Source organism: Lonchura striata, chromosome 9 (assembly GCF_050655825.1).
Source record: "Lonchura striata isolate lonStrDom1 chromosome 9, ASM5065582v1, whole genome shotgun sequence".
In the NCBI taxonomy this organism is placed as follows: Eukaryota; Metazoa; Chordata; class Aves; order Passeriformes; family Estrildidae; genus Lonchura; species Lonchura striata.
Window position 1 is genome coordinate 5,394,996 of NC_140711.1, and position 27,553 is coordinate 5,422,548.

At 57.6% G+C, this 27,553-nt stretch overlaps 1 protein-coding gene across 19 annotated transcripts in view; it reads right to left on the reverse strand.

Annotated features, from left to right (window-relative positions):
- KIF1A (kinesin family member 1A) overlaps window positions 1-27,553 on the reverse strand; it is a 46,315-nt gene that overhangs the window by 12,030 nt on the left and 6,732 nt on the right. For 5 of the 19 annotated variants that reach the window (XM_077785575.2, XM_021547045.4, XM_085587566.1 and 2 more), the window contains 35 exons: window positions 23,615-23,766; window positions 19,648-19,724; window positions 19,369-19,548; window positions 18,824-18,889; window positions 18,525-18,703; window positions 18,055-18,166; window positions 17,607-17,684; window positions 17,245-17,310; window positions 16,934-16,951; window positions 16,505-16,580; window positions 16,317-16,395; window positions 15,863-16,005; window positions 15,440-15,466; window positions 13,921-14,129; window positions 13,346-13,425; window positions 12,962-13,037; window positions 10,880-10,959; window positions 10,536-10,642; window positions 9,898-9,981; window positions 9,602-9,782; window positions 9,448-9,520; window positions 9,107-9,200; window positions 8,847-8,995; window positions 8,513-8,691; window positions 8,288-8,425; window positions 7,219-7,482; window positions 3,540-3,658; window positions 3,373-3,458; window positions 2,956-3,094; window positions 2,161-2,326; window positions 1,742-1,832; window positions 1,244-1,362; window positions 1,041-1,096; window positions 297-405; window positions 60-126 (listed from right to left, as the gene is read on the reverse strand). In XM_077785575.2, coding sequence (XP_077641701.1) covers window positions 60-126; window positions 297-405; window positions 1,041-1,096; window positions 1,244-1,362; window positions 1,742-1,832; window positions 2,161-2,326; window positions 2,956-3,094; window positions 3,373-3,458; window positions 3,540-3,658; window positions 7,219-7,482; window positions 8,288-8,425; window positions 8,513-8,691; window positions 8,847-8,995; window positions 9,107-9,200; window positions 9,448-9,520; window positions 9,602-9,782; window positions 9,898-9,981; window positions 10,536-10,642; window positions 10,880-10,959; window positions 12,962-13,037; window positions 13,346-13,425; window positions 13,921-14,129; window positions 15,440-15,466; window positions 15,863-16,005; window positions 16,317-16,395; window positions 16,505-16,580; window positions 16,934-16,951; window positions 17,245-17,310; window positions 17,607-17,684; window positions 18,055-18,166; window positions 18,525-18,703; window positions 18,824-18,889; window positions 19,369-19,548; window positions 19,648-19,724; window positions 23,615-23,720 — 3,873 coding nt within the window. In that variant the 5' untranslated portion in view covers window positions 23,721-23,766. Of the gene's footprint in view, window positions 1-59; window positions 127-296; window positions 406-1,040; window positions 1,097-1,243; window positions 1,363-1,741; window positions 1,833-2,160; window positions 2,327-2,955; window positions 3,095-3,372; window positions 3,459-3,539; window positions 3,659-7,218; window positions 7,483-8,287; window positions 8,426-8,512; window positions 8,692-8,846; window positions 8,996-9,106; window positions 9,201-9,447; window positions 9,521-9,601; window positions 9,783-9,897; window positions 9,982-10,535; window positions 10,643-10,879; window positions 10,960-12,961; window positions 13,038-13,345; window positions 13,426-13,920; window positions 14,130-15,439; window positions 15,467-15,862; window positions 16,006-16,316; window positions 16,396-16,504; window positions 16,581-16,933; window positions 16,952-17,244; window positions 17,311-17,606; window positions 17,685-18,054; window positions 18,167-18,524; window positions 18,704-18,823; window positions 18,890-19,368; window positions 19,549-19,647; window positions 19,725-23,614; window positions 23,767-27,553 lie in introns of those variants that run through there. The other 14 variants (XM_085587578.1, XM_085587577.1, XM_085587576.1 and 11 more) reach the window with 7 other exon arrangements.

Below are 27,553 nucleotides of genomic sequence, written 5' to 3' on the forward strand. Positions count from 1 at the left end.
CAGTAATTAACACAGGTCCAGCAGGAGTCAGCTAAGACAGCACCTTGAGCAGAGAGTACCTGATGAAGGAGGAAGGTCCCATGGCATGGCATGCCTCCACGGTGGTCCACAACAGCAGGGATGTAGCTGGAAGAGAGGATTGCAGCATGAAACAGAATCCTTCCAGCCTGCCCTGAGATGCTGAGCAAAGGGCAAATCCCTCGCTGCCCCCCCTCTCCCTCTCCCTCTCCCTCTCCCTCTCCCTCTCCCTCTCCCTCTCCCTCTCCCTCTCCCTCTCCCTCTCCCTCAGGACTTACTCGCCATTGGCCTCCAGCTCACAGATCTCAAAGAAGACCATCAGGTCGTACTTGCACTGGCAGGGGCCAGCACTGGGCCGAGTCATGGTGCTCAGCTTTGTCGCAGGCACTGCAGTGGATCAGAAAAGATGGGTAAGAGGTTGAGGCTGCTGCTGGCACTCGGAATGAGGAATATGATGGCAGGGGAAGGGCAGAGTAGGCAAGGATCTCAGAGCAGGAATAGAGGTAGCAACAAGAGCCTCCTCCCAGGGACCTTGCTGATCACTGGCAGTGCTTTCTCCCTTGCCCAGCACTGGGTGTCAGCAAGAGACTGGCCTCACCCATCCCCAGGTGCAGTGTGCCTGCAGGCTGGGCAGGGACACATCCCAAAACATACAGCACTGCCCCAGGCACTGCTCCAACCAGAGGGAGGCTCCCCCTGTGCTGGTGTTTTGACTGTACAGCCAAAGCCCCACGGCTGGGTCTCATCAGCTGTGCCACGCTGTGGGACACTGGGGCTGGGTGGCCACTTGAACCTCCTCCCTGCTGCTCTGCAGGAGGTGAGATGGGGGCTTTCCATCTGTTCAGTACTGTGGAAATGGGTGTCTAGGGCTTTTGAGTGCCATGGCCCATAAAAAATAAATAAAATAGTACATTTTGTGGTGCTTCTGGGGTCCTAACTGGGGTTCATCCTCTGGGGAAGGGGACACCCACCCAACACAGGAACTACAGTTGGGCACAGGAGTAGGAGGCTGGGTTCCCTACCTGGTTTTGAAAGTGGCATCACACGGGGGAAGTGGCGTCGGGATGGCCTCAGTGGGCTGCAGACAGAACCAGCTTGGTTACAGCATCCCCAGGGACCCCCAGACCCAGCCAGCCCCACCTATGCCTTGGGGCCACCCTGGGACCCCAGGCAGCCCATGGCAGAAGCCCCTAGCACAGCCAAAGGCTGGCCCAGAGGTGCCCACCTCAGGACATCCTTGCAGAGAGGTGGGAAGGGGTGCTGCTGGTAATGGCCAAACACCTCGAACACAATTGGCTGGCTCTTGATGTATTCAATGAAAGATTTTGTCACCTCCACAGCGATCTAGAAGAGAAAGAGCTGCTGAGCCACTGACAGTGCAGTTAATCTGGGAAAGGGGATAGAGCTAGCAACAGCACCTGGGGTGTGGAAGGGTATAAGGCTGTGAGTCCCCTGCATCCCTCACCCACTCCTCCCCCATTCAGGGAAGCTCTCTCCACCAAAACCACTGCAGAGAAATCCCAGCTTTTTCAGGTGGACAACAGTGGTTTCTGGTGTTTTTCCTGCATGTCCCCCACATCTAAACCTGGCTTAGCTGGGTGTCTGTGAGGGGCTGGGAAAGGCAGGAGGAAGCTGCTTCCCTGGGAGAGGATCCAGCCAATGGCTCTGCAGAGACTCCAGCAGCTGCAGGAGCAAAGGGGTAGTGGAAGAGGGGTGTACGCACATTTTGGACATGATAGAAGCCCAGGGGTGGTCCCCGTCCTGTGTTCTTCAAGGGCTCTGTTGAAAAGGCCTCATCGTGGCGATGGATGAAGCTGTGGAGGGAAGGAAGGATGTTCAGGGGCTTGTTGTGGGATGGGGATGTGCTGGAGCAGGGAGAGGAGTGAAAGCAAGGGACCACAACAAGAGCCTATTCCCCCTGGGGCTGCTGCCTGCACAGGACTCCCTGAAGCTCATGGGAGTCTCTCCTTGCCTTTTGCCAGTGACTAAACAAGTGCTTGGGCAGATTTCACAGCCCTTGGTTTTGCCTCCCATCCACAAAGGGCTCAGGGGTGGAGGAAACTTCCCAAATTCACCACGAGCCCCCAGGTGATGGCTGCAGCTTGGTGGAAGAAGCAGGGCTGGGGGGCACTAGGGGCTCACTTGAACTGGCAGAAGATGTCAGCGTATTCTGCAGAGATGCTGGAGGCTTGCAGGACTGTTACACGGAATGTGAAGATGCTGCCCAGCTTCAGGTGGTCCAAAGCCACCTCCAGTGGCCCATCCGGTGCAGGCTTCTCTGGGCTGTCCAGAAGATCCTCTGGGGTCACTGCAGGGAGAAGAAGGACCTTAGCAAGGCAGGGTGTCTTCCCCTCAGTGTTAGGAACATTTAAGAACAATGCTGAGATGCTGGAGCATGTCCAGAGAAGGGCAACAAGGCTGGTGAAGGGTCTGGAACACAAGTCCTTGTTCAACACAGCTGGAGCAGCTGAGGGAGCTGGGGGTGTTTAGCCTGGAGAAGAGGAGGCTGAGGGGAGACCTCATCACTCTGCAGCTCCCTGAAAGGAGGGTGTAGCCAGGTAAGGGTTGTTCTCCCAGGCAACCAGTGACAGAACAAGAGGACACAGGCTTAAGCTGCACCAGGGGAAGCTTAGGTTGGACATTAGGAATTAGTTGTTCACAGAAAGGGTGACTGAGCATTGGAAGGGGCTCCCAGGGAGGTGGTGGAGCTACTGTCCCTGGAGGTGTTTAAGCAAAGCCTGCACGTGGCACTCAGTGCTGTGGTGGTTGACAAGCTGGTGTCAGGATCTCAGAGGCTTTTCCCAGCCTAGCTGGCTGTGATTCTGTGATTCTGTCTGCCAGCAGCCCCCAGCAGAGCACTGGGCTGTCAGTGCTGGGGAGAATGCAAGAGGCTGGGTGCAGGGAGCCACTCCCAGAGTGCCTGTCACACCTGCTCACCTGCACAGGTGTTGTTGTTGACTTCATCTGCGGATGGACCCACGTCGCTGACCTGCCCCTGACCTTCCACTATGCGCAGCTCCTCCTGAGAGGTCCCCGAGCGAGACATCCCGACAGCTGGGCACGACTCTGACTGGAACTGAGCCAGGAGTGGAATTCAGGCACTCTGGTGGTTCCCAGGATGGTCCTGCTTGCACCACCAGCATCATCCCAAGCACCCAGGCACCTCTAGCTCTCCTCTCCCACCCCATGGGCGAGAGCAGGATGCACCAGTGGGTGCCTGAGGCTTCGTGGAATAAGAACACATTCCTTTCCCTCCACCTCTGGGAGCCTGGGGGGCCCCACGGGGAAGCACTGAGGTGGCAGGCAGGGATCTGGGGTCCATGGGCATCCCCCCAAGGGCTGGGCCCACCTTACCTTCTCGAAGTGCTGGTCATCAAAGGAGATCTTGGCTGTCCCTGATTGCCGCACGCCAGAGCCATAGTCAGGGGCTTCTTCATCCGCTGGAAGAGGGATGGGGTGAGCCAGCACAGAGGGTGCCAGGGATGCAAGGGGCACATTTTGCAGGGGGGGTTCCCTCCTACCAGAGATGGCCTGGACAGCCACGCGCAGGAAGCCCTTCACCTCGCCCTTCTCGCTGACGATGGCCACGCGGTGCACCAGGGGCACGGGGTAGAGGAGGTTGCTCAGGTAGACAAAGGCCCTGCCGGAGAAGGGGGGGACACACAACAGGGGGAGAGCGGTCACTGCTCCCACCCGCGAGTCCCCAGGCACGGCTGGCGTGGCCGGCAGTGGCCGGGATCCCAGGTCCCTGCTCAGGGCGCGACCGCAGCGCTGCAAAGCAAAACTAAAGAGAAGGCAGCCAGGGCCAGGCGGAGGGGCTGGGGCAGCGGGCAGGCAGCGTGCCGCGGGCAGGAGGGTGGGCAGGAGGGTGGCACACGCCACGGACAACACCACAGAACACACCAGACTTGCAGACCTCTCCGACCGTCACCTCCATGGCAGGCAGGAGGGGAGAGGGCTGCGCTGGTGCCACCGTGAAGCCGTAGGGCGAGAGGACCTTCTGTGTGGTAGAGAGCTGGAGAACTTGGGCAGGAGGTGCTGCAACATGACTGAGGGGGCAGCTGGAGAGTCACCACGGGGAGGACAGGGGCAAGACAGGGGGGAGGAAGGATGAAAAGGGAGATGGAGGCTGTCAGGAGTGAAGGAGGTTAGAGGACAAGGTCCTGGACCTCCAGAGGTGAACCTGCTGGGGGTTCATGGCCCTGGCTCTGCCTGCCGTGTTGGAGACCACTGGGAGGGAGGCTGCATGGTGCGGCTGGCAGCATCAGGTCGTGCATTCCCCCTCCCCATCCCTTCACACACATGGCTTCGGGGTCCTGGGCCACCTGCCAGCACGTCACAGGGATGGACGGCACGCTGGCAAGTCTGAGCCTCCCTGCTCTCCTCTGCAGCATCCAGGTTACTGACACCACCACAGCAAGGTGCCACACTGGAGTCTAACATGATGTCTCTGTCAGCACCTCCTGTCAGGCCACTGCTCTCTGCTTCTCAAGCATTTTGGGTCCTCTTGCTGCCTCCCTCTGCCTCACCGCCAGCTGCCAGTGGTCATCCAGCTCTGGCCATGGTGGCATGCTGCACCCTCTGTGGAGTCACCTTTGGCACAGAGCTCTCTGCCAAAAGGTGTGAGCTAGCAGCACCACTTCCAGCAAGACGGGGCATGGGGTGCCCACCACCTCTCCCTGTGGCATCCGCCAGCATCTTGACGTGTGGTGGGGTGGGATGGTGCTGGGGGCTGGCCAGGACATCTCTACTTCAGGAGGCTCCCATGAGGGCTGCATCTCCAGGTGGCTGCTGTGCTGCTCAGGGCATCCCATCCTCACAGGAATCTTCATATTCAATGGCACCCCAAAGTGCCCAGGGAGCTCTTGCAGCCCTGCACTTGCACCCGACCCCCAAGTCTGGAGATTCCCTCTGCTCTGGTGACTCCCATTGACCTTCAACTGCTCCTCGAGGCTTTTTCCACCCAAAGCATCTCAAAGGACTCAAGTTCTGGAAGCAGCTGATGCCAGATCATTATCTCCTGATGGGCCTGCCTCAACCCATCTCTTCTCACGTGGAACAAGTGGTCAGACCATGCCAGGGCTTCCCAGCAGGACTCATGGCTGGAGCTGAGCCCTGTGCCCACAAGGAACTCTCGAAGCGCAGGGATCTGTGTGCGCCCACCCACCCAAAATCACAGGGCAGCTGGAGTGGAAGCTGAGAACTGGAGAGGGCAGGGAAGAGAGGGAAGGAGGTGGGGCAGGCAGGGAGGAGGGGACAAGTATGTCACTAGAGGAAGGAGGGCAGGGACACTAACCACAAGATTGGTGAGGTGCAAAGATGGCATGCTCAGATCAAAGAAAAGCCTTTCCAAAGGAAGATAAAAGTGAAAGGACCCCAATTTTTGCTAAAGCTTTGAAGAGATAGAGCCAGCAGCTAAAAAAAGAATTAAAAATCCCTTAAAATAACCAAAATTAAAAAGAATGAAGAGAGAAAGAGAGAAAGAAAGAGAGAAGGAAAGAGAGAAAGAGAGAAAGAAAAAGAGAAGGAAAGAGAGAAAGAGAGGAGGAAAGAGGGAAAGAGAGAAGGAAAGAAGGAAAGAGAGAAGGAAAGAAGGATAGAAAGAAGGAAAGAGGGAAAGAGGGAAAGAGAGTGAAAGAGTGAAAGAGCAAAAGAACAAAAGAGAGAAAGAAAGAAAGAAAGAGAGAAAGAAAAAGGAAAAGAAAGAAAGGAGAAAGAAAGGAGAAAGAAAGAAAGAAAGAAAGAAAGAAAGAGAAAGAAAAAAAGAAAAAGAAAGAAAGAAAGAAAGAAAGAAAGAAAGAAAGAAAGAAAGAAAGAAAGAAAGAAAGAAAGAAAGAAAGAAAAGAAAGAAAGAAAGAAAATCAAAGACAAGGATCCAATCATAAACCAATCCAAGCACACTTCACAAGAAATGTGGCCGGCGGAGCTGCTGCGCGGGGAGCCAAACCCAGGGCAGACTCAAAAGAAGTCAGGAGGCACCAAGCTCTGGGGAACACACCCCCGGCATGGAGTGGGGCCGCTGCTACAGGGCCTTATCTGGTTTTTTGAGGTGCCCTTGAGAGTTTTGGGGTTGTTTTGATATGTTTTTTTCTTTTAAATAAGGAAAAAGGAAAAAAGAAAATAAAAGGGGAAGAACCCAGCTCTTTCGGTCTGAGGCTGCAGGACTCTTACCCCACCTCCACCCTCTCTGCCTGCTTTGGTCCCTCCTTCCCACCATGCTGCCTGGCTCTGGCACACCGAGGAAGAGGAGCCCCAGATCACCCCAGTCAGGGAGCCCCTGCCCGAGGCAAAGGCTCTCAGAACAGCTCCTGGTGCACACCCCCTTGGGAAAACCCCAGAGAAAGCTGGCAGCTCCTCCTACCATTCTAGGGATGGGCAGATGGCTCCAGGTTTGGTGGCACAGCCAGGCTTGGGGCAGCTGGTGGGCTTCTCCAGGCCAAGACTGATGGAGCCCAAGGAGGTCTCCAGCCAGTAGGTATGAGAAATAAAAGTTTCTTGTCCTTAGTTCCAGCTAAAGAGGAGCTGGAGCCTACATCTAGATCCCCACAACTTCTCTGGACATCTCCTATGCCAAGAGGGCAGGTATGGCCCCAAGCCAAGCACTGGCCGGAGCTGGGAAGAGCAAACACTGCTTTTGGCACTCTGTTCTGCACCCAGCTCTCCACTCACTCCCCTCAGCTTCACCCCCCCCAACCACTTAGGGACACCCAAGCCTCCAGATTCAGGGGGGCTCACCCTGACCAATGCAGCCAGGATAGCCGAGCCAGTGCCACAGGCACACAGGGTTTTGAAGCGCCTGTGTGCCCCCAGTCAGCACCACAGGGTCATCCCAAGCCAGGTGGGAACTGATCCTTCCTGGGACAGAAATGCCCAGGACCAAGACCCCCAAGTGGCTCCCCTGGTTCCTTTGGTGTCGGGAGACACAGCAGAGCTCTGCTTCTCAGGAGATCTCCCAGGAAGGTGCCCACATAAAGAAAGGCACCAACCACTTTCCCCTGGCATCCCTTTTCCCCGTTATGCTTCTGACAGCCCTACCTCAGCGGGAACCTCACCACCCGCCAGGCGCCCGGGCTTGGCGGCAGCGCCAGGCACCCCCTGCACCTCCGGGATGCCCCGGAGGTGGGAGTCGTGTCCAAAAGCAGTTCCCTCATGCGAAAGAGCTAGGTCCTTCCCGGCATGCTCTCCTAAAACCTCACCAACCTTCCTACTAAACTGAACAGGGGGAAGCGGTCGTAAAATGGATCCCGGCCATCACACAGCGGGCACTCCGGAAAGATGTCTTCCTCCAGGTCCTCCTCCTCCTCCTCCTCCTCCTCCTCCTCCTGCCCCTGGTGCTGCTCGTCAGCAGGCTCGGTGATGTCGGAGTCGGGGTTCGAGAAGGTAGGGGAGGGGGTGAGATCAGCCATGCGCTCGCTCATGCATGTGTTGAAAAGAGGAGAGCTGTTGCAGCCAGAGATATCTGAACTAAGGTTAGTACAACAAGATAGAAGACATGTTAACACCAGCTGTTCCAAACAGAAAGAACAGGAATTTTGCTTTTTTTGTTTTTTTCTTGGTTAGTTTTTGGGGTGGGTTTTTGTCTGCTTAAATCAAGGGACATTGGGAACAAAGACCTGCCAATCTGGTGCATCTCTAAAGCCACCAACAGCCAGACAAAAGAGCAACCCACGGAACCAGTGTGAATGCTGGGGACACCCTTTGCTGGGTTTGCAGGGAACTCAGGGACAGAGCAGGTGGCACAAAAACTTGCCGCTATCCCTGCTGCCGGAGAGAATCCCTCCTTGTGCTACAGCACGGGGGAATGCCTCCAGGCCACGCAGCTCAGCCCTCTGCTCCCCCTGTCCTGCCCCAGCCTTCTCCAGGGCGGCCCACCGTCCTCGCTGGCACGGCACCCTTCCATCGGTGTGCAGGAAGCGCACGGAGACACGCGGCACACACTGCACAGACAGACGCCCGGACACAGCGCGTGCACAGGGACACATGCCCACCGCCTGGAGCTCCCACGGCACAGGCTCCCTGCCTGCTGGACAGCCAGGGCCCCTGCACCCCCAGGCCGGAGCCCGTGGCTCTCTGGGTTACGGCAGGCGGCGGGAGCGTTGCCAGCAGCTCGTGTGCCCCTCGGGGCGCTGGAGCCAGCACGGGGGAGAGCCGCCGCGCGGAGCCCACGGCGGGGTGAGTGCCCGCGCGTGGTGGGCACGCTGGGCAGCGTCTCCTCCCGCAGGACTGTCTGTGCGTCCCAGCCACGCTTCGAAGGAGCCAAAGCGCTCACCTGCCGACCAGCCTGAACCAGGGAAAGCGGTCGTAGAAAGGGTCTCCGCCGGTCACCACATTGTCACAGTCCTCGATGACACTGGAAGGCACTTCTGCTGCTCGGTCATACATCTCACGCATCAGGTCCAGGCGCTGCCTGCGGGCAGAGGGGGTGCCGATGGTGGCAGTGAGACACAGGGCTGTGGGCACCCAAACCCTCCCGGCACAGCCATCTCTCACCTACCTCAGCTTCTCCAGCGTCCAGTAATGTGTCGCCCCGTTCTTCTGGTCCTGCACCTCTACAGCCACGATGGTCCTGGGGAACGGCCGCTTCTCCCGGTCCTTGGCAGCGTCGGGAGGCAGCAGGTCGGGAGGGAGAGGCGAGTACAGCGTGTCCGTGAGGAGCACAAACTGGAACTGGACCTGGAGAGGGGCAGAAGGGGCTGCTGAGACACCTGGGAGGGCAGGAGGCTTCATGTGCAGCCTCTGGTGACCTCTCCTCAGCATTCCTGGCTGCCTGTTCCTGTGGCCTCTGCTGTGGGTGCTCCAGCTAGCCAGCAAGGAGCCCAAGCACCCACCTTCTTTTTCAGCTCCACGCTGATGGCATTGGCTTCCTTGAGGAAGATGGCATTGCCCCAGAGCAGGTCACGGAGGGAGGTGAACTGGTACCACTTCCACTTCCTAAAGGCCCAGAGGGCGAGCTCGAATTCCCGCTCTGTCCATTGCACTGTGGGGACATGGAGGGACAGTCACTCCAGTACTAGGACATCGAGACACAGCTCACTCTTAATGCTCCCACACAAAGCATCAAAACATCATGGTGGCTCCTAGCCCTCACCTTCATCCTCAGGTTCTTCCTCCTCCTCATTTGCCTCAGGGTAATATCTAGAATCCATCTGCTTCTGCAATGCCTCCAGTTTGCTCTCATAGTCCTGGGGAAAACAGGAAGAGAGGTGATGAGACCCACTGGTGTGACCTTCCTCCACGCTGCCACATCACACTCCTCTTCCCTGCAGGAACACAGCCGCCTCCCTCCTCTGGATCAGTGCTCGTGTGACAACTCCAGGAACAACACATTTGCCCTTATTTTCAGAACACAGATCCACCCCACACAAACATCTGCCAGGATTTCAGTCATGCCTGGGCAGCCTAGGAAGGAGCCATGTCCCAGCCACCTACCAGCCTCTGCTGCTCCAGAAGGTAATTTGCCTCTTCCCGTTCCCTCCGGTACTGGTCCTCCAGTTCCTGGAGCCTAGGTGGAAATGGGGAAGGAGAGGATGACCGAGCTGGAAGTGAACATCCAACTCCCCAGCACCTCAGGCCATGCTCTCACCGCTGCTCCATCTCCTGTTTCATGTCGATGCCTTGCTTCTCCAGCAGCTCTCTCTGGGCAAAGGCCCAGTCCACGGGCTCTGCGGGGGTCTCAGCGCACGGGGTCCGCTCGCGCTCCTGCCGAGCCTGCTCGGGGTGGTTGAAGCGGAAGACGTGGCTCTTCCCCATGATGATGCGGTTTCCTGCAGCGATGTGCACGGGGAAAGGTGTAGGGTTAACTGGGACAAGTGCAGGGCTCCCGTGGCAGGGAGGAAGGAGGGTTGGAGCAGCTGTGGTGTGCCAGCCTCAGGAACCCACCTGAGCGCAGGATGCTGGGCTCTGTCACCTTTTTGCCGTTCACGTAGGTGTCAGCACCTTCACAGGGCTCCAGCGTCACTATCACTGTGGAGATGGTGGGAAGGGGAGAGGTGGAAGCACAGGGATGAATCCTGCATGTCCTGCTCCTCTGCTCCAGCAGCCTCAGGAAGGGAGAGCCACCCTAGCCACCACCACCCCGGTGGTGGTACCCACCAGCAGCACCCACCCCGTGGGCAGATAACAGGACTCAGCCAACCTGATGTTAATCAGAGCAGTCCAAGGAAAAAGGGCAGCTGGAGACTGCATGTGGGAGGAGACCAGAGCATCCCCAGGCTCATCTCCCTCAGCCCCTTGACACTCAGGTTCCTGCCATTTTGGGGGATGGATTCTGCGCCACATCTTGAGCAGGGGAATCATCCAGAGTCTGCTCAGCCACCCTTCCCTGATCTCCTCACCTTACTTTCTTCCCACATGCCTTGTGCAAGCTTCCCTCCCATGAGGGATGTAGCTTGACTGGAAGCATTGGTGTAAAGCCCAACTAGTTTGAGGAGGGCAGGACATTCATCTGGGGGCAGGGGCTGAGGACATGCAGAGGGATGTGTCCCCAGGGCAGTGGAGCCCCTCTAGACAAGCAATACCTTCACCACCAGTTTTGGTGTCGCTGCGGAACAGGCAGTGCTCTTCTTTAATGAAGTGCCCGCTGAGAACGATGTCCTGCCTCTTCTCAGCATCTTCCCGGCCAACCCTGCAGGGGAAATCCAGCTCAACTCTCCCTCAAAGCAGCCTCTCCTGACTCTCCCCCCAGCCCCATCCTTGGAGCTGACAGAAGCAACCCTTGGTGCACTGCAAGACCAAAATCTTTGGGGATGCCCTGGGAACAGTGCCCAGTGTGAGGACAGCTGTCACCCCACTGCCCAGTTGGGGGAGTCAGGCACTGGTATATGGACAATGATCCCACCTCTCCATGGGACCTGCCTCTCACCTCGTTATCCCATCCTTGATGTAGTAGAGAAGACACTCGGACATGAGCGGATCCTCATTCAGGTTGACCAAGTGCGGTGTCTGGGAGAGACAGACGAGGAGCCATCCCTGAGTGCCCTGCCCGGGCACTGAGGGTGCTCTGAGGAAGGTGGGAGCTCAGCAGCGCTGCAGGCTGCCCCTGCTCAGGCTCTCCTGCCCTCTGTTATCTGCAGGGTGACACATCCAGACAGGTATTTTTCCAGGGGACTGCAGAGAACATGAGGATCCCTGCTTCCACAAGCTTCCTTGCTTTCCTCCTCACAGGGCTGAGTCCTAGTTAGCCTTCCTCTGGCCACTTTTGAAAATTCATGTTCCAAACAGGCCCAACACAAAGCCAAAACCTTCCCATGGGGAATCCCTGATGTGGCTCAGTCTCCTGGGGCAGGACCCTTCTCGCTTGTGCTGTGTATTTTAGAATCATGGAATGGTTTGGGTTGGAAGGGACATAAAAACACACCTCGTTTCATCCCCCTGCCATGGGTAGGGACATCTTCCATTAGACCAGGTTGTTCCAAATATCACCCAACCTGGCCTTGAACAATTCCATAACAGGGGCACATGCAGCTTCTCTGGGCAACCTGTGCCAGGGCTTAATCACACTCACAGGGAAGAATTTCTTCCTAATACCTAATCTACCCCCGCCCTCTGCCAGGTCAAAAAAGAAGTGCCTGTTTTCCTCCACTGATTGTACACCAGATGATGCATCCAAAAAGAGCAGGTCCCAGAGGTTCATCCAAAAGTAATGCAGACCTGAAGCCCTACCTGCAGGCTGAATTTCACTTTCTGGTCTTCTTCCTAACAGGTCCCTCACAGCCCTTTCTTGCTCTGGGTCACAAACCACTTTGTTCTTGATAGGAGGAAAATTTCTCCCCCAGTCACAGGCCTCTCTGGCCAGAGCCAGCTTAGCTGCTGGAATTACACCTTCAGGGAACAGAGGCAGTCCCAGGAGTATCAGTGGGAGAAGTTCTGAGTTTACCAGACAGAACAGTGGCTGTAAGGAACACCTTATCAGCCTGCTGAGACCCAGCATGCAGAGGGGGCCCCTCACCATGGTGCCACAAGCCTTGGCTGGCAGCAGAAACTCACTGCAAACAGGGCAGCAGAGCTGGAAGTCGAGGGAAAGGTGGGCTCTTCTCCACGATGGCTGGCAGAAGTTGGCTGCAACATTTAACCTCTGGCCCCACTGGACAGACATACGGGGGTTTGAGACCTCCTTCACTTGCAGTTTTTGTCCAGATTTGTAAAGCTGGTGGTGACCTTCCACTGAGCTCCTGGAGCCGTAGCCACACCAACCATGGCACACAGAAGGACAACAAAGTGCAATGCCCATAACAAAATGGAGTTTGCACACTATCAACACTAACTTTCCTCACCAGCCACTGGAGAAGTCAGAAGAGTTTCCACCTGCCAGATAGCTGAAGAGCAAGGAGGCACCAAGACCACCACAGCAATGCCCCACCTCCAAGACCAACCTGCTTTGGGGAATAAACCCCCACGCTTCCTACCCAAAGGTCTGGAGTCCTAACAGGCAGCAGCTGGGACAAGAAACAAAGACAACAGGGTACAAGTTTATCCTAAAAGTCAGTTGGGCCACATAAGGGGAAGGCTGTGAAGTCTTTATCACCACCTGAGCTGGGGACACACAGACTTAAGAGGTTTGGCCAAGCCAAATGCTGCAAGCAATAAAGAGATGGAATATTCGCCCACCCACATTTCTTAGCAAGGACTTGCTGGCTTCAGGGGCAGCAATTTTAAATATCTGAAAGTATGAATTTTTATGAGTTAACACTGAAGTCCAAGAGAGTGATCATCAGGAAATCCCCTCATGAAGGGGGACAGCACGCCAGCAGTGGGGGGTGGACATTTACCCACATATTTCTATCCATGTTTGCACCCAGCAGTTTCAGTGCTGGGATTTCCCCCATAGGTTTCAGAGCCAAGAAAAGGGAAATATATGGGACTGGCCACTGTGACAGACTGGATCAGAAGGAAGCTGCAGGGGTACAAATCAGTCCCCAGGAAGAAGAAAATAGGACGATCCTACCTTTTTAGGAGAAAATACACCCAAGGTGCCTCCATCCTCCCTCATGGCCACTCCCATTTCAGCCAGCAATGCTTCCCTGAAGGAGCAAGAGAAAGAAGTGCCTGTCAAAACTCCATGCACCCCTGGGGCCAGCAGTAGGATGGAAGCCCATGGATTGCAATGCAGGGCTTGCCACAGCTTCATCACAATTCAGGTGGGTTTTTCAGAGCAGCCCACCTCTGTGCAGGCTGACATGGTGGGTACTGGGGTTCCCAGGGGCAACCCAGGGTCCGGCTGGACATTCAAACTGTTTGGCTGCCCCAGGAACTCAAGTGCTCTAACAAAATGCCCAAGAACACCACTTGTCCCATGCCATGCTGCCCCAGCTCCACCCAGCCCACCCACCTCTCCATCCGTATCGCCTCTGTCCTCCGCAGCTTCTCCTCCCACGTCTCGTTCAGCTCTGCAATGATCTTCTCCGTTTCCTGCGCGGGTGGGTTACACAGGGGTCAGGGCAGCACGCCTGGCCACTCTGCCCAGCTCTGCCCAGCGTGCCTCAGCGGGACACTGGCCCCACGTTCAGCCTCGTTTAGACAAGCTGCAGCAGCATCTCACCCCCATCCTTCCATCAGCCCCACCTTGGAAGAGCGAGGCACAAGGACCAGCCTCTCCATTGCCTTGCTGCCAGCCCGCTCCTGCGCCACGCAGCACCAGGAGCGCTCTGCCCAGGACAGAGTGCCCATCCCAAGCCCAAAGCACCTGTCCCACAGGTGCAAGGCAGCACCAGGAAGACCCTACAACACCCAAACCCTCTAAGATTGTCCACGCTGCAAGAGCACATCCGAATATTCCCATGGGGATCACCCTTCATGGAGTCCTAGAAAACACTGAGCCGGGAAGGGAAGGGAAGGGAAGGGAAGGGAAGGGAAGGGAAGGGAAGGGAAGGGAAGGGAAGGGAAGGGAAGGGACCAGCCTCTTACCTTGAGTCTTTCAATTGCCTCTTCACTGCCCGGAGCAAACATGATGCGCTCGTGGAGGCTGGCGACCGAGGCAGCGCGGCTGGACAAGGCAGAGAGGGAGGAAGAGGGGCTGATCCCAGCAATGGCATTGGTCACTGTGGAGAGATTGTCATGGCGCTGACTCAGCTCTGCCCCTCCAGCATCATTATTGTTCTCAAAGTCGGACATATCTACGGGCGCGGAAGGAGGGATGGGCCGGGGAAAGACACACAGACGGGATGACAGAGAGAGACAGAGACAAGAAAAGCTGTTGGGAAAAAAAAAGAGTGGCCGGTGCGTCGAGAAAAAAGCCAGGAATTACAGGAAAATGCACAGGCAACAGCACAGCAGCACAGACAGCGACAGGGCAAGGGCAGGCACTCCCTTCCCCAGCCCGGGCAGCCCCTCAGGGAACAGGGCTGTTTAGTGAAGCAGATGCTGGAAGCAGCCATCCTGGGCTCCCAGGAACACTTTTTTGCAACCTCAGGTCCTGCATCCATCAGGTTTGGGATCAAATATCCTCCCCAAGTACGTGCCACTGTCTCATCCTCTCCATCTCACACAGCCTGTATGGTTTCCCCTGCCCAGATGCCCCAGATTAGCCAGATCTGGGAGCAGAGAATAAGAAGGGAAGGGGATGAGAGGGGTGGCCCTCTGCCCCACAAAAGGTCAGGTAGGCAGCACAGGAGGAATGGCAGGATTGCCTCACAGACTGCTCAAAGGAAGCCCATGGCCTGCTGGAGCAGCACCTTGGCCAGGCAGCCAGAGAATGAGGCCAGGACCACAGGCAGTGGTGCCTGCCAGCTGGCACCCCAGGAGTCAGCTGTGGTGGCTTAGGACCCAGGCACGGGAGATGCTCCTCCAGCCCTGAGGAGTTCTCAGAGCAGTGTGCAAGAGGCCAGCAGGGCACAGGTCAGCAGCTGCAGGATTAGTCACCCATCTCCATTAGCCCACATCCAGGGAAGGTGAGCCAGGAGGGGACAAGCAGGCCCCTGTCTCCTCAGCCTGCTCACCATAGCCCAGCTGCACTGCCTGAACTGGGGTGGGACAGGGCCATGGTGCTTATCCGTGGGCCAAAGCCTCCTGGCCACCACCACCCACCACATCATCAGTAGAGCACCATTCCATCCCACCCAAGGGCCATGCCAGGCTCCAGTCCCAGTGAGACACCAGCAGAAGCAGCAGCAGCAGCAGCAGCAGCGGCAGGAAACATCACAACAGCATGAAGGAGGAGGTCCCCGTGTGGCCTGGGCCTTTGGCATGGCCAAGTGGGAGAACACTGGTCCCTTCAGCCCCGGCCCAAGCCCAGGTGCTAACCACGACTCTGGCACCACCCCCTGTGCCAGCTTGCTGAGGATGGGCAGCCTGCAGGCACACACCACTCCACCAGCAGGGCTGGCTGCAGGAGCCCTCCCCATGCTGCACGGGTGCCCCTGGGCACAGCCTAGATCTCCAAAAAGCCGTGAAGCAACAGAGAGTACCAGTGATGGGGAATACACACATTTGGATCCTCCCGCAGCAGGATGGGCTAAGAGAGAAAGAGAGGGCAGGGAGTGGGGGTGAGACAGAGAGAACAGAACAAGAGGGGCTTCATCTCAGTAGGATATCAGACAGCACGGGGAGGGGAGCCCATGGGCATGTGCAGTCCCAGTAACACCTTCCTGGCACCTCTGCTGGGTGCTGGATGCTGAAGATGGTGGGTGGAAGGGAAGAAGGGAAGGTTTGCCGGGCAGAAAGCAGCTCCCCCTGCGACAGGAGGGGGTGGGGGGCTGTGAGCATGCGTGCAGGGGCTCACCAGAGGCAGCACGGATGCTGCTGTGGGGCAGGGCAGCAGGGTGCAGGGAGGCTGTGGGGACATCAGGCCAGCAGGACCCCAGCCCATCGCTGCCTGGAGCCACTGGCAGAGAGCAACCATGGTACCTACTGTCAATGATGTCCCCGAGGCCCTGGGCGTAGAGAAGGTCACGCAGACGGGCCACCTCGTCCTTCAGCTCCCGGATGAGCTTGTTGTTGGGGTCCTCGTTGATGACAGCATTGCAGCGGATCTGCTTGGCACGGTCAGCATACCTAGGGAAGGGCAGGGTCTTGAACACAAGAACAGGGGCAGGGTCTTGAACAACACAAGAACAGGGGCAGGGTTTTGAACAACACAAGAACAGGGGCAAAACCTCAGCTGCTGGGCAAGCAAGAGTGTTGCAGAGCGCCTCCAGTAAGAAGGATCCCAGTGCCAGGACAATCCTTTGGTTGCAGGCTCCCTCCACGTACACCCCCAACCAGGGACACCACAGAGGTGGGGAGAGCATGTGGCAGTGCCTGGGCCTCTGACAACCTCCCCAGTTCTTGCTCACTGCAGGGAGAACAAGGGCATCTCTTCCTACCTGAGGGTGCTGAGGGTCTCATCGTAGTTGATGTCAGCAGGACTGAGAGCAGCCACCATGGCAGTTCTGGAGTTGCCTCCTGCCCAGTAAGACAGACCCATGAGGGAGATGCTGGTCCTCGTGCCCCCTGTCACACCCTGCTTGGCAGCCACGCCCTTCACCAGACCACCCCCCAAACCTGTCCTCACCCAGGTTCTCCCGCAGCAGCCAGGTGAGCACCGAGTCTCGGTAGGGGATGAAATCAGTCTTCTTCTTCTTTTTGTTCTGGGGAATGGAGAGCACAGGGAAGGGCTGTCAAGCTGCCTGCTCTCCTCAAAGGTGACAGCTGGTCCCCAGCCATGGGGACTTGGAGCAGGATGGCAACCTTGGGCATCTTTTCCCTGGTCCACAGGTCCTGCCTGTGAAATGCCCTGAGCTGGGAGGGTTGTTTAAGGCTGGCTACTGAGAGCCCCAGAGGGAGGAGGGAGGAGGAGGCTGAAGATCCTGCCAAGTCCCAGGAGAAGAATGGCTCAAGTCCAGGCACAGTCTCACTCCCAAACCACCCTGCAACCCACTCCCACCACTCCCACTGTGCTCAAAACCAGAGCCCCCCCTCCCCATCCGGCCCGGGCACCTACCTTGTTTGGCCCCGAGTCCTGCAAAGGAAATGGAGAGACTGTTTAGGGGAGCTGCATTTTTCCTTGGCACCCACCAGAGATCCCTGGCCCTCAAGTAGAGAGTGCCACAGGTCCCCATGCAGACGATATCTTCACCAGCCCAGCTTGTCCCAGCTACAGGACAGCTTGGGATGTGTCTGCCCACCCCTTGGAGCTGGGATGCTCCATCCCGCGGAGCTGGGATGCCCCATCCCTCAAAGCTGAGCCCAGCCCTGCTGGCCCGAGCCCATTTCCCCCTGGTGCTGCTGTTTGTCTGTTCTCCAGCTACCTACCATTTCTGCCAGGGCAGAGATGACTTTCCCCAGAGTGGTCAAGGACTTGTTGATGTTTGCTCCTTCCTGGTTAAAAGAGGAAATGCTCAGGCCCCATTTCAGAGCCACATTAAAGCCCAGGAGAAAATGAGGAATATCCAGTATGGTGTGGGCAAGGAGCAGCTGGTCTTACTGGGTAACCAGCACCCCCCAGCTGGAACTCACGGACCCCAGTGAAACCAGGGTCACTGGGCAGCTTTCAAACACAAGGATTTTGGCAGTGCAGTGGGCAAAGAACCAGACAAGGAAAGGAGATGTTTTGGAGATGAGGGAGGAGGCCATGATGTCCCACCAGCAGAAGGGGACCTCAGGTCAGCTCTCACCTTTAGCCTTGTGCCCTTGGCACCTGTGGAATCAGCTCGCTCACTCCCAGCCAGGTCCACCAAGCTGATTTTGCTGACCTGCAGGCAGAGGGGAGGCTGTCAGCCCTGTGGGCACAGCAAACCCAGCACGAAGCTAAAACCTCTTGCAGGGTGACACTGTTCTGAGGGCAGCAGTGGGCTGCTCTGCAGGGTCATCCTTGCAGGAGTTGCTCAGGAGCAGGGCTAATATCCTTGCAGGCAGGGCTGAAGGGCACCAGCTGCCAAATATTCTGCGCAGGGGTCAGTCCCTCAAGGGACCATGAGCCTAGAATGTGACTGGGACTTATCTCCCTCCTGCTCCAATCCTCCACCAGGCTGCACCACCTTGCCCCAAGTGCTGATGAAAGGGCATGGAAGTCCTTCCTGGATCCATGAGGGCTCCCCTGAGTCCTCCAGGCCCTGCTCTTACCTTCTCAGTGGTGATGTCTGTCTCGGCATCGTGCCGCTTCTGCGTGAAGATGATGTTGAACACGGCGTGGGAGCGGCTGCTGGTCTCATTCATGTTGGTAGCAGCCACTGTGCTGCAGGGAGAGTAGGACAGGGAGGTGTGACACCCTGTGAGGGACCCTGGAGTGGCTGGTGACAGGGCCAGGGCTCATGCCAGGACAGGGCACACGGTGGAAGGCAAGTCTGGAGAGTAAGAGGGGGCTCTGGGAGAAGATGTGCATGAGTTCAGGCTTCTTCCTGCTGTCTCCAGTGCACTTGGAAAGCAGGAGGAAAGTGAGGTGAAAGCAAGTGGGAGTACCCAACACTCAGCGAGGAGGGGACTGCCACTTCCAGAGCAGCTGGACTGGCAAAGTAAGGCAGTGAAGCAGGAGCTTATCTAGAAGTGACTGCAAGCTTCCCAAACCCTGCCCATCTCCTCCTTCTCCAACTCACCGGGCTTTGTTCCCAGAGTCCATAAGGTCCTGGATGTCATTGTAGGAGGTCACAGCCAGCTTGGAAAGGTCCTCAACATATGGACCCATAAGGGGATGCTCCCTCACCCGCAGGTTCCCCTTGTTCTTGGGGTTCAGCAGGTCCCTCACGCGTTCGCAGTAGATCTCCATGTAGCTCACCTAGAGTAGAGGGCACGGGCAGAGCGAGCAGGGTGACCCCAAAGAGGGCTCTGCACACTGGCACAACCTGTGGAGCCAGGGGGGAGGCCAGAAGGGGCTGGCAGGCAGAGGGGTGCCTACCTCCACGGAATAGGACATGTTGTCATTGGTGGTGTCGTTGATGCGGGAGAAGAGGTCCTCGCACAGCTGCGGACACAAGAGAGAGGCTCAGCCCCCCGCCAGCAGGATGCTCCTGCCTGGGGTGCCCAGGATACAGGGATTTCTACCTTTTCACCCCAAAAACCAGCCAATGAGTGCTGGAATGGCTCCTGGGGAGCTGGCAGAACCGCCCCCCGCCCACGCTGACATGGAGAATCAGCATCCCCAGAGCCCCGCCGTGTCCTGCCGGGCCAGCATGCAGCAGCTCAGCACTTGGGCCACTGTTGCTCACGTCCACTGGCCCTGTGTGGCCAGACCATAGTCTATCCAGTCCTGGAGAGCCTGGATGACCCTCCTTGACCCCCTCCTGGTGGAGCCATGCCAGCTCATTGTCACAGCAGCACTAGATTAGACTTTGGCAAAACCCGGCCTCACTCCCACCCTGCTGCCCTCTTTCCTCCCAGCTCTGCCTTTCCTTTGGGCACCCCTTTGGGACGAGGGGGACAGGTGGTTTTCCCCAGGCATACCTGTGGGATGATGCCTTGCTGGTCCTTCTCCTGCTTGCCCATCATGGTGTAGGATTTTCCAGCTCCTGTCTGCCCGTAGGCGAAGATGCACACATTGTAGCCTTCAAAGGCGTGCTGCAGCATCTCCTCTCCAATGTCCCGGTACACTTGCTTCTGGGATGCATAGTTGATGTCTGCAGGCTGCACAGAGGAGGGGGACGTGGAGAAATTTGGCAAGGAGGACCTCCTGCCTCTCCCCAGCCCAGCCTTCAAGGTGGGCTCAGGCCTCCCAGTGCTTACCGTAGTGTGGGACCAGTAGGAATAGTCAAAGCTGAAGCTTTTTGGTGTCTCTTTGGGCTGTTTTGGGTTCAGGATAGCTGGGGACAAACAGATGGAACATGAGGCCACCAGCCACCCATGGTACCCCTGCCTCACCCCCCTCTCCCCCCGTCCATGTGGGAGGGATGAAGGGTGATGGGTTTCAGTCCAAAACAGTCCTGGAAGGTGGACTGGGAATCTTCCAGCATTGCAAATGGGTCCAGAACCCCCAAACCCCACCTCTGAAAGCAGAGGAGGTGGGTGCCATGGCCAACAGAGCCCAGGGAACAGGGCAGAGCCTTGCCCAAACATCCTGCTGGACACATGAAGGGGACACAGCTCCTTCCCTCAGGTTCCCTCCTGCTGTGGCAGCTGCCCATGGGAGCCCAGCACTGGCACGGGAGGGTCACAGCCTTCCTCCCCTCACAGCTGGGGCAGCGTGTCCGAAACTGGGGTGGGAGCAGCTGCAACCCTGGGGGCTCCCCTAGAGCCCCTCTGGCCCCTGCCTCCCCACTGCCAGCCCCAGCAGGGTGATTAATGCCTCGTGTCACACCACCACAGAAACAGGAGCCTGCTTTTGTCATCCCCTGATGAAAAGGACGTTGCTATGGAAATTGGAGACTGCATCACCGCTCTTCCTCATGCCATGTTTTTTTTTCCTCCTGTAGAGCATTTACCATGTGGCTTTTTTCCGAAACAGATGCATCAGAAGAAACCCAAAGCAGCGGGTAATCACGAGGTTCAGCCACCAGCCATGTCAGGTGACAATGAAGTGACATTGAGGCCTGCACAGCACAGTGCCCGTGCCCACTGCCAACACCAAGGATGGAGAAGCCACAAGCCCTGAGCTTTCTCCATCCCAGCCTGCTCTGCCCTTCAGTCAGCCAGGGCTCAAACCCACTCCCAGCTCCAGCTGGGCCCTCCTGGGCAGCCCCAGGCACGGTGCAGCTCAGTGCCAAGGTCTCTGATGGCCAGATGTGTAGTGTTACACACAGAGATGCTTTCTGCTCTAAATCCCTCCTCCAGCACCACAATGGACATGCCTTCTACTCCCACAGAAAGGGTCCACCACTCCTGACCTGAGAACAGCCCAGCACAACAGCGAGGCAGGCTGGGGAAGGGTGGCAAGTGGGGTCAGGACCCAGCCCCGACCACAAAACCACAGCCTGGTGCTTCTGAGATGCTCCTTAGCACGGACAGAACCCAGCTCTGGCAGCAGAGAGGGGCTGGCACGGGCTCCCTGCCTGCCTACCTGCTGCAGGCAGCCTGGCTTTGGAGCTCTGCATTCCAGGCACACTGACTACCAGGGAAAGGGCTGGGAAGTACCAGCTGGCGATCCTGCAGCAGCAAACAGGGGTGTGGAGGCCCCTGGATGAGCAGCTCTTTGGTGGGCAGCATGGGCAGCCACGGTTCCTGACCCCTGCCACTGCCTGGGTGTTGTGCTGAGGGCATTGTGAAGAGAAGCAGGAGTGGAGGCCATGCAAGGAGTGGGATGGAGCATCTCTGCTGGCTCCTGGTGCTCAGCCTGGCAGCTCCACCGTGCCACCCGGTCACCAGGTGCGTCTCTGCCCCGCAGAGGTGACGCTGGGCCCAGCAAACGGGAGCACAGCTGAGCTGTGGAGCGGGGATGGAGCCACACGAGGCGCCTGTTCTGCATCCCAGTGCCAGCCCATGCTGGGCACAGGGCACAGAAGCAGCCGGGGATGGCACCACACAGCTCCAGGCATCCCAGCTGCAGCTGCCCAGCTGGCATGGGAAACCAGAGACTGGGACACAGGGGAGAAGGGAGCATCCCAAGTGAAGGCATCTCCTGTCCTGAGCTGAAACACTCTTCCCATGCCCCTGCCATTCCCATTTATTTGCCTGCAGGCAGATGGATGCTGCTGGTGGAATTTTTCCTTTCCTGTGACCAGGCATGTAGGACTTCTGCAAAAGATTCATGCTCTGGGCCATTGGGATTCAAAAGGCAAGGAGGGGATGTGGAGGTGAAGACAAACATGGAGACAAGGGGGCAAGAAGGAGGAAAACATCTGGAGATGTCCCACTCCTTGCCCTGAAGCAGCAGCATGAGTGGGCAGGCACGAAGCAGGAGAAAGCCCAGAACCACATCAGAGAAAAGAATCACCAGGTTTCAAAGGCAGCAGAGGCACAGCTCTAGACAGAGAGCATGAACGGGATCAAAGCCAGGGGTCTCCTCTGCACCACCCTGGTGGGAGCCAGCAGGAGAGGGGCCAGGAGCCTTGGTGCCCGGGATGGTGCCCACAGGGTGCAGGACACCCCAGGAACAGAGCAGCAGGGTTGGAGAGCAGGTGGTGGCTGTGGCAGCTGGAAGTTTGCAGGTGAAAGGACAGCAGGGAAAGGCTGAGATCCCTTCCCACCCTGGGCCCCACTGCCTCCCATGGGGCTCGATGCTTTAGGCAGAAGAACCCGCCTCCCTGCCCCAGCACAGGCAAATGTCCCTGCAAATAATCCTGGGAAGGGGAAAACTTGCTCTTACTCCCCTCAAACATGATGATCTTTGGCTTCTCTGCCAGGAGCTGGGGGGATTGAGACAGTCCTGCTCTGCTGGCATCCTCCTGCCTCCACCACCCACGGCAGCAGCAGCCTTCTGAGCCCCCACATTTGCTCCCCAGCCCCCTGGCCAAGAGGATTAGCCAGTGGTTTGTCCATTCATGGAGAAAATCCTCCCTGTCAGCAAAGGGCTCCTGCCTGCAGCCCTGCTGCCCTCCCTGTGCAGACAGAGGCACGGCTGGAGGGGTGGGGGCACAGCCAGGGTGTGCAGGGTGCACGGGGGCAGACAGCTCTGAACAAACACAGCCATAGTGCAGGTGGGGGATGCCTGATGCTCTTGACTGGGACTGGGGCACGACAGAGCCCCCCCACCCATCAGAACCACAATGGGGAACATCTGCCCTACTTATTGCCTGGCCCTGGGCAGGTGGGAAACCCCTGCATGGACATGAGGGCAGAAGCTCTGCACCCCAGGCAGATGGAGAATCCCTGTCCAGCCACGAAGGGATTGAACCCCCGCAGGATGCCAGAGGCCAGCAGGTGCTGCCCCACAGAGCCGCTCCCTAGGCCTGGGGTGGCCAGTGGGGTCCCAGAGTCACCCTGCACCCTTGGGTGCCATCCTCTCCCCAGCAGCAGGGTTGTCATAGCAGCCTGCACGGCGGGGGTGGCTGGCACCGGTGTCTCACCCACCGCCGGTGACGCAGGCAGCCCCAGGCGGGCGGGCAGGGAGTTATTTTAGACACTGCCCCATCTGGAGGCTTCCAGAGCCAAAGAGGAGGGGTTTGACTGCCATTCCCACACCCTACTGCCAGCAGCTGTTATTTAAAGAGGGGCTGACAGGCTCCCGACAGGACATACAGCCCCAAGCCTCCAGGCTACACCCTCCACCCTGAGCACACCATTCCCTCGGCAAACCCTCCTCCCACCCTCCCTCCATCCTGCTGCTGCTGCTGCATCTCCAAAAGCCCCAGAGAAGCAGGGATGGGTCCTGGCACGCTGCAGTGAGTGGTACCTGGCCAGGCAGTCAAAAACCACTTGCTGGCCCACAAACAGCTCCAAGGCCAGGTTGGACGTGGAAGAGCCTGATCTACAGTGGAAGGTTGGAACGAGATCATCTTTAACGTCCTTTCCAAAAAAAACCATCCTGTGATTCTGTGATTCCTCCCTCATTGCCCACTGGGGAATACTGCCCCTTTCACTGTCACCAAAATCCAAGGGCTCAGTGCCATGGCGATCCCAGCACTGCCATTCCAACAGCAGGACTGCATTTCTCCATGGAAAGCTGCCATCCTCCCCACATCTCCTCCTCCAAACCACTGGAGATGCTTCAGGCATCCTCGCCACAGATCCCCACAGGCCAGCGCTTGCTGCTGTGACCACAGCACACGTGCTCCTTCCCAGGCAGCAGCCAAAGCCCCCCAGCCCCTGAGGCACTCACTGGTGGTGCTTCCCGACATCTGGATGATGCATTTGGACTCCCGGCTCATCTCCCGGGAGTTGAAGGGCCGGACGCGCACTGCCACCTTCACTGACGCTCCCGCCATGGCGCCGGCCGCACCTGCCTCCCGCCGGGGGGGAGCAGCGGCTGTCCTGCAGAATGGAACAAAAGGGGGTTAGGGAAACTTGCATCCCAATCCACATCTCGCAACTGTGCCGGATGAACTGTGCAAGGAAACCTGCTGGGAGCGCTGCTTTCTGCCTGAAAGATGGCATTTTGTTTCATACCTCGATCTGCCCTCATTTTACCTCTCCCTTCTCCCTGTCCTACCTCCGGTCAGGACCCCCAGCTCAGTTCCAGGAGCCATCCCTGCCCTTACCCCGGGGCAGCACTGGAGCCTCCATCACCCTGCAGCATCCCTTGGCGGGCACCAACAGCAGCAGCACCAGCACAGCCCCCAAGGAGCAGCTTTTTCATCCCAGGGTGCCAATGGCAGCGAGCAGGTGCCCCCCAGTCTGCAAGAAAGGTCCCTGCCTGTTACCCGAGCCTCCTGCCTCCACTCCAAGCCCAGCAAAGCAGGGACTGGGCAGCAGGACAGAGTGGGGAGGGAGGGAGGGAAGCATGGCATTCCATTGAGAACAGAGGCGGTGGCTGAACACAGCCAGGGCATGCGCCTCCCATTCAGCTCCCACAAAGCAGAGGTGCAGCATCAGCACCAGCAGCCCTTCCTGGCAAGCCAGTGGCCATTGCACTCAGCTGAACCTCCCAGTTTACTGTCATATTTCCAGTCCTTTTGCTCAAAAATGATTAACTGCAAATCTCACAAGACACAACAAACCCTCACCAACATGTCCCAGAGCAGTTGTCCATCCCAGCACTGATGCCCAGGTGCTCTGCACCATTCCCACCTTCCCTCAGCTGCAGTTAAGCCTCACGAGCACTGCCCAGAAAATTATACTGGGATCCTTCCTCTGTTTGCTGCATCCTTCAGGATCCTTCTGGACCTGACAAATCCTTTTCTGCCTTCTAACATCAATCCCTTTTCCTGCCTTCCCTACTCCCCATGCTGAGCTAGGCGGTGAAAATGGAGCACAGGACCCCTCAGAAAATGGGCAGGAACGCTCCTCTGGCATCCCACCTGCAAGGGGATGTGTGAATTCCCTAACGCTTTCCAAGCCTGGGTTTTGCCAGCAGGATATTTGCTCCGGGAGGGAGGAGATCAGGGAGAAATGAGATCCTTAGTGAGCACCAGCACAGCTCTGGTTACACGGGCCATGACCAGAAGGAAGTGGAACAGTAAGGAGGGATCTTGAACATGAGATGTGTTTTCCCATAGTGGAAATGAAAAATTCAGGAGAATTTGTGGAAAAGGGGGGGACAAAGGGAAGAAGAAAAACAAATCCACAGAATAGAAAGTATCCCAAGAGAAGGGGATGGCTTTAAAGCTACCTGAGGTCTGACAGCTGTGGTTTGATTTCCAAGGGGGTGAGAGGAAACCATAGACACAGTGGAAAAATTTGCATCAAGAAAGTGTTACAAGCTTGGCACTGCCTTTCAGAAACCCTTTGCCTATTTTATAAGTGAGCTGGCATGTTCAACAGCATTCAGAGGACAAAGCTGCTTCTGTTGGAGTTCCCAAGCCCTCCTCTTATCTTCCCACTGGGATGGCTTCGGAGCTCCCACTGTGCTCAGCCAGTGATCACACCCATAAATCCCAGAGTTCAAGCATTTGGTCTCAGGCTTTCTTGAGCTTGGATTATTTTAAGCAGGTGTTTAACACCACCCTTGAGTCCCTAAGCCAGGAAGTGGGCTGCTGCCTCCCTATGGCCTCCACCTCCCCACCCAGATGGGGGAAAGGAAAAATTAAACAGAAATGCTTGCCAAAGGGGAATGAAGGAGTTGTCTTCCCATTAAAATGATTGGATATATTCCCATGTGGAAGGGCTGCATCTTCATTAGGCCAACAGCTTGAGCTGCTCCACCCTGTGGCACCCACCGCTGAAGGACAATGGATTCATCCCCAGGCCAAATCCCATCTGCACCTGACAACTGCCCATGTCAAACATTTCCCTCTCCTCCCATATCAAGGCAGCTCCCTTCTCCCATCTCTGCAGCCTCCCTACCTACCAGGGCTCTGAAGAGGTGGGTCAGGTCCCTGGACTCCTGCCCCCTGCACAGCCCCAGAATAGCAAAACTCATCAGTGAGCCCATCAGGACTGCCTGCTGCCTGCCACGGGCCACCTCAGCCCCTCCTCTTATCCCCTCCCACCCCTGTGCCTTTCCCAGCCACTCCAGCCCCATCACTTCCCACAAAGAAACTCCGGTTTCTCCTTTTAACCACTTTTCCACGTGCCTCATCCTGCTGTGCACCTCCCATTGATGCTGCTTTCCTTTCTTTGCCTTCTTCTGCCCTCTCAGCCCCACACCCCGTGGGGTCATGGGACCATTGCTGGCCGTGAGAACTTCCCTCCTGGCCAGCAGGACCTTTTCTCTCTCCCTGCCATCCACAGGCTACATCCCAGTGTATTCCCATCTGGCTGTCCTTGCCCAGCTGTGTGAGCTCCCCTCCTGGCCAGTATTCCCTGCTGCAGAGTCCCAGTTCCATTTTCCGTTCATCCATTTCCCTCAGCTTCCTTGGTGGTCAATGCACTGCTTCCCTCTGCTCCTCTGCAGCTCTCCCGTTCCATCCCCGCCACAGCAGCACAAGGACCCCAGGTGGCATCGTGTGCCCTTGGGGAGCACCAGCACACGCTGACCCAGCTGCTTCTCAGCCTCCTTTCCTTCCCCTGACTCACTTCCGTGGCTCAGCTGCAGGGAGGAGGAATTCACGCACCCATGGCATCAGTGCCCGTGGGTACTCAGCATCCTGCAGAGAGGGGGGCCAGGCTGCAGGGCAGGGCCAGGCAGCCCCCCCAGCCTGTGGGCAGCTCCAGCCCGGCCAGCTCGCTCTGCCTGGGGACAGCCAGGGCAGCCACCGCCTGCTCAATCTGCTGCCATCGAGAGAAATTCGATAAGGCACGAGCAGCCCTTGGCTGGGAGCGTGCCAGCACCAAAGCCCGGCTCCCTGTTCCCTCCCTGCCCCCCACAGGGCTGCCCTGCTCACAAGGGAGGCTCTAAGGAGGAACAGCCAAGTCCCTGGGGCCAGGGGGAACATCTGACCTGCCCCCAGTTCTGCAGGGCATCTCTTCCCCCCACTTCCCTGCTGGCTCTGCCCATCCCTGTGACACGCCAGTCACCCCCAGTGAGGAGCAAAAGGCCTGGAGAGCCATGATTAACTGGATCAGCTAAGATTAATTGGGCAGAGATTAGCTAATGAAACCGCTCCTAAGTCCAGGGGCTACCAACTGGCAGCCTCTCCTGCTGAGAGGTGACCAACAGGAGAGAGCATTGTCCCCAGGTGCCACCAACCAGCAAGCTCTTCCCCAAAGGAGGCTAAGGAACGTGCTGTGCTGCTGGTCCCCCAGCTCCAGCAGATGAGGAGCTGCCTGCACCCAGGGAAATCCAAGGTGAGTTTCCCTTTGTCTGCACACATCCAGCCCCACGAGGGTGGACGCCCCGGTGCAGTGAGGGTTTGGCTGCACCGGTGCATTCTCAGCAGCTGCCAGCCTTTGTTGTGGTGAGCCCTTCCCCTGCACCCTTTGTTGGGGCCCCCCAGCTCTGAGTGGGACCACGAGACTCTGTCCTGCCTCTAGGGCAGCAGGGAACACGTTGCTGGATGACATGGCACCATCAGTGCCTGCCAGCCAAGCTCCTCACCCACCTCCCGCCCCACACAGGACAAGGGGCCATGACGGTGCAGTTTTCTCCAGAGCAGCACCTGCAGGCAGGGAAGCAGCTCAGAGGACAGCCCAGGACAAGGACAAATGCCCCCCACTCTCAGAGGAAAGCCAGCCCCTGCTTCCCCAGTGCCACCACAGGCACCCTGCCCCGTGCCTCCTG